Source organism: Panicum virgatum, chromosome 9N, assembly GCF_016808335.1.
Source record: "Panicum virgatum strain AP13 chromosome 9N, P.virgatum_v5, whole genome shotgun sequence".
In the NCBI taxonomy this organism is placed as follows: Eukaryota; Viridiplantae; Streptophyta; class Magnoliopsida; order Poales; family Poaceae; genus Panicum; species Panicum virgatum.
The window spans coordinates 68,425,571-68,432,322 of NC_053153.1; the positions used below are offsets into that span (position 1 = coordinate 68,425,571).

General features: G+C 49.7%; 1 protein-coding gene across 1 annotated transcript; it reads right to left on the reverse strand.

Moving 5' to 3' along the window:
* Window positions 1-213: 213 nt before the first annotated feature.
* LOC120690769 (protein trichome birefringence-like 28) lies at window positions 214-4,633 on the reverse strand. The gene is made up of 4 exons (XM_039973572.1): window positions 3,377-4,633; window positions 2,647-3,027; window positions 2,353-2,511; window positions 214-1,147 (listed from the first exon to the last, which is right to left on the reverse strand). Exons 1-4 carry the CDS (start codon window positions 4,132-4,134, stop codon window positions 769-771), a joined length of 1,677 nt encoding a protein of 558 aa, XP_039829506.1. The 5' UTR covers window positions 4,135-4,633; the 3' UTR covers window positions 214-768.
* Between the last annotated feature and the right edge of the window lie 2,119 nt (window positions 4,634-6,752).

The window sequence follows — 6,752 nt, forward strand, 5'->3', positions numbered from 1 at the left end:
TTCTTTTTTCACCCAACCATCCAATCAGTAGATGGAGTGGGTCGCGCATGCTCTCAAGAGCTAGGAACTTTATTCCCTTTCATCTTCAGAGAACTAGTACACGGCAGGTGATTCCTTTGGCATCGTTTTCTGAACATTGTTATACAGTAGTTCTAGAACAACAGTTCGGCACAGGGGTCACTTGCAGCGGGGACAAAAGGGGGAAAGATAAGGGACCTTGGAATCGGCATGATTGAAGAACAGATGCACCTCGTAGCCTCGTAGGTAGTCTTTATACCTCTCTTAACCTTGGGTGCACCAGCATAGTGTAATACACAAAAATTCTTCTTTACATGTAACCCCTCTTTGCTTCCCCCCCTTACATCTCATGCATGCACGACCTCTTTTTTTTGCTTTCTCCTAGCCATGCTCACTAGGAGAAGAAATCAAATGAGCAAGCTACTTCTCAACATAGCTCGCCGCATTTTTTTTTCTTTTATCCTAGACCCTCCACTTGTTTGGACAAAAGAATCAGAGGTTAACAACACGGAACAGCTTTACGCAATCAAAAGAGAGAAAAATGAGAGGAAAAAAAAAGAAAGGTTGCAATGGCGAGAGCATCCCTTGTGTGTGTCAAGACAACTTTTGTCCTTGGCTCAGCTTCCTGCACGGCATGGATGAAGAGTAGCACCGGAGGAGCCTCGTTAATTCTTTGGACGACGCGCGCAGCCCCATCGTCGTGATATGAGCTACGGGCCGGCCGGAGCAATAGAGAGGAGGATGCTTCTGCTACTGCTGGGCCTGGGCATCGGCGGGCCACGGGCTGGACGCGATGCGCGCGTAGAGGAACTGGTTCCACGTGTCGGGCAGGCCCGGGAGGCACCAGTGGATGCAGTCGGCGTACGTCTTGGGGTCGGCCTGCTGCTCCGGGGTGAGCAGCTTCCCCTGGCGGAGCGTGTGCACGGAGGTGTGCGCGTCCTTGCGGAGCTCGGAGAGCGCGGTGATGTCGACGAAGTGGACGGGCACCCGGCGCAGGGTGGGGAGCACCTCCTGCGCCCCCGCGTAGAGGCGCCAGTCCGTGCCCACGTCCAGCGACGCGCTCCGGTTCGTGATCGGCAGCGTCTCCATGGCGCACTTGATCCCGCCCTGGTTGCCCCACGCCTCCGGCCTGCGCGCCATGCGTTGCCATCGGTTATTAGCTTGTTCAGAAATCAGATCAGAGAGCAACGATGAAGAGAGGAAGGACTGGCGATTGCCAATAGCGATTAGCGGTGATGCCTTTACGAAAGTTAAAAAAGAGCCCTGCGCATCCTAGATTCGGTCGTCCTGGGATACGCTGATGACGCGCACGCATATTGGTGCCATTATTACTGCATGTGTGAGGCTTTGGACGCCCCAACTTTTTTACTAGTACTAGATTCCATGGCGATCAAATTGGACCAATGATTAGCTTTGCAGATGGAGCACTATAAGAATCTCTTTGCGTTAGGAAAAAAAACAATGAAAAGATGCAGTGGCATGGGTGCTCTGAAGTTTCTGGTGTTCTGTGTTCATCTTTCCGAGGCAGCTGTAGCGAACTGGACATAGCATTATCTTTTGTCATTAAGTTAAGGTGCTGATGCTGCCACAGCGCGGGGCTCGGGAAACCGGAATCGTATGCTTGCTCTTGGCCTTAGGTAGTTGGGGTTGGGCCCACGCAGAGTCACAAGCCAAGGGGTGTGTGCCTTAGAATTTTGGTGTACCATGGTCCACCTGCATGCCCTTTTGGTTCAGCTCTAATTTTCTGTCGAGAATGCAGGCTTATACCTGATCTATGTTTGTCAGTATGATTGTATGAATTGACCATGTTCTTCCACCTGATTATACAGCTACGTCGGCCATCCTTTTTTTATGGCATAAAGTTCCTACTAGGAAGTTATTAGTTATGCGAGCAGGTGGCATACATGCTGCTGCAGTGCTGACGGGTGAAGGAAGGCGGGCAGCTTGTGCGACACCTCTGAAGGTTCGCTGGTCTTTTCTCATCACCTAATTACGCAAAAGCAGGTGTCACTGCTCGCAAGGTGTAGGTTCTGATTCACTGTCACTTTCACTAGTTTTTCCCCTCCTGAAGGCAGCGCTGGCTGCTGACTGCCCAGCGCCTAATCGGCAGAGCTGTGCCACTGTGCGTGCGGTTTGGTGCTGCTGCCCGTGCAGCAGGTGCCGATCGATCTCCCTCTACTTTTGAGACGATGCTCAATGAACCGTGCTTGCGTTACGTAGGAAATAAAAATGCAGACAAACTGGAACAACGAGAGTGAAGCCCTACTGCTGCGAGGTGAAGTTGGACGAATCTAAATAGCAGTGTGTGTCAGAAAAGACTTGTGTGTGGCTTACGTGATGTGGTTGGGCGACATGCCCATGAAGAAGACGGTGGTCTTGTTGGGGTCGATGTTCCGGTCCACCCATTTCGCCCACGTCTTGAGCACCTCCTTGTACGCCACGGGGCGGTCCACCTCCACGTACTCGGTGGAGCCCTGGTCGAAGGACCCCTTCCTGCCATTTTCATTCAGTTTTATTTCAGACACAGCTCGCAATGTCAGTCAGAGAACCAACCGTTTCTGACGAACAATCGATCGATCGAATCGAACATTGTATGTGCACGAACAGCAGCAGCAGAGAAGTACTCACAGGACTTTGATGTCGAGGGTGTTGAGCCACCAGATGTAGGTGTTGAAGACGAGGTAGTCGACGCCGAGCCAGTTGCGGGCGTGCTTGGCGATGGCGTGCCACTGGATGACCCGGTCGGGGACGCTGTGCACCTTGGGGTTGTCGGAGTTGGACTCCACCAGGAAGGGCGCCCAGTAGAACTCCACCGTCGCGTTGTACTCGTGCGCGCGGAACACGTTGCTGGACCCGCCGTTGACGAACTTGGTCAGCGTCTTCTTACCCGCCGGGATCACCGACTGCACCAGGCACACCATCGACTCCCACTGGTTCCGGTTCAGCGAGTCGCCCACGAACATCAGGCGCTTGTTGCGGAGCCGCTCTAGCAGCAACCGCGCGTCGAACCTGCCATGCCACCCACATTTTTTTCATTTAAATTTGCAGCTCATGTAATGTTCATTTTAGGGGTGTCATGCACCTCCAATCCTCTTTAGTTTAAAATTTTGTACTACTTCTTCAAAATTAGATTTCATTTCGAAAAATTAATACAAAACTTTAAACTAACGAGGGTTGAAGATGTATCTAAAAGTTACCAATTTGCACCTCTAGTTTGTTTGTATATTAACCACTCCCAAAGAACTGTTCATTTAAAAAATTTCAGATATATTACTGATACCGCTTTGATGTATCTTACAAGTCAGTTTTCAGAGGATCGGATGGAACAGGGGAGGTTTCCGAGAGCGAGCGTACGTACCGCGGGAGGTCGCAGTCCGTCGGCTGCCAGCGCCACTTCTGGTACGAGTCGTCGCGGCGGCCGTTGCGCATGCAGGTCACCTGCTCCGTCAGGAACTCGCACCCGCCCTCCTTGTACACGGGCGCGTTCATCTCGTCGTACACCCAGCTGCCGCGGTACAGGTCGCACGTCTCCGGCACGCTCACCACCGTCCGCAGCGCCGCCGTGGCCGCCGCGGCCTTCGCCGAGGACGCCTTCTCGGCGGCCTCCTCGTCCGCGCGCCGCCGCGCCTCGTCGGCGCCGCCGCCGCCCGTCACGGTCGGGAGCGTCACGTCACGCTCCTTCTCCTGCACCACGTCCACCGCGTTGGCATTGGCCTTGGCGGCGTTCGCGGCATTGGCCATCGCGCCGGCGGTGGTGTTAGCGGCCCCCTGCCGCGCCAGCGCCCCCGCCGCGGCGGGCGCCTCGAGCACGCGCACGATGACCTCCTCCCCGCGCTTGGCGAGCGTGTTGACGGCGGCGTGCGCGGCGGCCTCGGCCTCCTGCAGGAGGTGAAGGTCGGGGGCCTTGGCGCGGATGGCGCCGGTGGTGAACTGGAAGTCGGTGATGGACTTGATGTCCTCGTTGTACAGGAACGTGGCGAAGACGAAGAGCGCGAACACCGCCGCCGCCAGCGACAGCGGCGCGCCGTTCTTGCGCGCGGCCACGCCGGCGCCCAGCGCCGCCTGCTTCATCGCGAACGGCGCCGACGCGAACACCGACTTGCGCCGCTGCTGCATCTCCGGAGCTCCCGGGTGGCCTCCGCGCCCGCGCTTTATACGCACTCACCGGTCACCGCCACCACCCCCACGCCGCCGCCGCCGCCACTCGACCCCTCTCGAGGTGGCGTGCACGCCCACGAAAGGGCCGATCGAGAGCGTGAGAAGAAAGCTCCTTCTCCTTCGATTTCCTCTTCCCTCTGACCCTCTCTGCAGGCCAGAGATCGGGAGACGAAACGGAGCTCGCGTAGCTTAGCTTGCTCGCAGCTCTTGCTTGCTGCGGCTGCGCGTGCCTAGCTCCCCTGTCCTTCTCGATCGCCTGGCCGCTCCCTATATATGACGCCGATCCCTTTACGAGTTTGGTGTCCCCTTCTGTTGGATGCGTGGCTTTCCTTTCCTTTGCTTCGCTTTGGTATGTTTGGTTTGGTTCGCCTGCTTTCTTCTTTTATGGTTGCCGGATCTCTTCCTCCACCAAGACTTAACCCTCGCTATTTTCTAGCACTAGGAGAATTTGGCTCCCCTTCCCATTCTCCTTCACCTTCTTATGTGTCTAGAGAGAGAGAAAGAGACTGGGCCTACTAGGGAGTGGGTCAAATGAGTAACATGCAAGCTTGCAAAGCTTCCATGGGGGGTTTGGAGGGTAAGCTGCTGCTGTACATGTAACCACAACTGCAACGGGTGCCAGTGTGTTCTATACTTGTATCTGCATCTGCCCATCCCCATCTCCTCCTTGCCTTCTTGGTGTGTACGTATGTGTTCCAGCAGTCAGTTGCTGCTTGTTCTTGATACAATTTCTTCTCCTTTTCGTATTGGGTACGGGATGAATGTAGCCATGTAGGACTGCCTGTACTGTATGGTCGCAAGGATTGTATATGTTTTATGGGATGGATGGAGCGGGTGGACTGTGGCCGTCGCGCCTGGGGTGGGAGCGAGATGGCGAGACGGGGAAGCAATGGTGACTGAAGAAGACAAGGCAGGTCAGGTCCACCTGGCGGGGACGGCCACGTCACTGCCCATTTCGTTTTATTTTCTTCTCCTTTTTTTCCCTTCCTTCTTTGAATGTTTAACGGGTCCAATTACATGTATACGCATCAGTAATAACGATGGAATGGGTGTGCATCATCGGAGAATGTTGTGCTAGCTGCATTCTGTGCCACCGTAGTTTGACAGCGTTGAAGAGGGGAAGACACAGTTGACAAGCTGGGTAATTGCTTGTATGTGTTGAATGTTCATGACGGAGTATGGCTAGCAGTAGTAATTTGTGAGTCCTAATGGGAAATATACTGAACATGGAAACATATACTCAGTTTCCTACTCCATCATCAGTTCAGAAATAATGATGCTGGTCATAATCGAGTGATAATATGATTGCACTAATCATCAAAATTAATATATCAGGGAGGAAGTGGAGGTAGGGCTGCAAAAATTCAAAAAATGTTGCTGTCTGTCATAGCATGTTGCCTTGTCTTTACATCCCAAGGCTGTGTTCACTTCCAAAATTTCTCTCTCCAAACTTCACTATTCACTTATCACATCAAATCTTTTACCTCATGCATGGAGCATTAAATGTAGATAAAAAAACCTAATTGGTAATTGCATAGTTTTGATGTACACGACAAGATGAATTTTTTGAGCCTAGTTAGGTCATAGTAGGACAACAATTACCACAAACAAACGAAAAGTGTTACAGTGTGCCACAGTGTCCGATGTGATATTTTTTACTACTATTTTACGGATCTAAACACAGCCCAAGACATTTTTGAATTTTACTCAATACTTTTCCCTGTGGATGTTTAAATAACCTCAAAAAGTCTGAAGCCAGTACGCAAAAGCATTCATACCCTTGTTGTCTATTTGACTTTTTTTTCTATATCCACTTCCAAATTTCACAACTACTAGAATTGCTATCTATATACACCTGTTCGTCTCTATTGTTTAGTGGATGCGCAATGCCATTTTGAGTTACCTTTATATTCATTTATTCTAATATTCATGCTTCATTTGCATTAGAAAACATTAAGAAAAGAGATCAATCTGGGACGGCACTGAATCATCATGGACCCAGCTCTTGTGTTGAACTAGTCTATTAACCCGTGCTCCCGAACGGGCTAATTAGAATTAATATAAAAATAAGATCAATAATTATAATTATCTATCTCACACTTTTTTCACCTATTAAATATTCTAACACATACTCTAAAATATATATTTATCATTATCTAGTTATAATAGATTTCATTTTGCATCACACCTCCATATGTATTTGATACATATTTAGTTGAATTATTTGTTTGTGAATTGATATTTTTATCTCTTCCATCATATGTGAATATATGGTGACATATATCGTGGATAATATTTTTATATAAATAATAATATAAATAATATATTTATAATGATAGAAATAGTAATTTACAATTTTATATTGATGCACTTTAATATTTTATTATAATTATATAACTTAGATTCAGATTTAGGAGTAATTTAACTCGTAGTAATAATGATATAAGTGGATAATTTACATGCATAGGGGGCATTTGTACTATTTTTATAATGCATAGATGGGTAATTTACACAAAGATTAGGGGTTACTTTAGATTTTTTTTATAATGGCAAATGTGGGTAATTTAGATACATGT

Bases quoted from the DNA above. Each gene is read 5' to 3' on its own strand.
- LOC120690769 (XM_039973572.1), bottom strand. From the start codon at position 4,134: ATGCAGCAGCGGCGCAAGTCGGTGTTCGCGTCGGCGCCGTTCGCGATG. The intron at 3,028-3,376 runs GTACGTACGCTC...GTGGCATGGCAG, and splicing joins ACGGACTGCGACCTCCCGCG to GTTCGACGCGCGGTTGCTGC. The intron at 2,512-2,646 runs GTGAGTACTTCT...TGAAAATGGCAG, and splicing joins ACCCTCGACATCAAAGTCCT to GAAGGGGTCCTTCGACCAGG.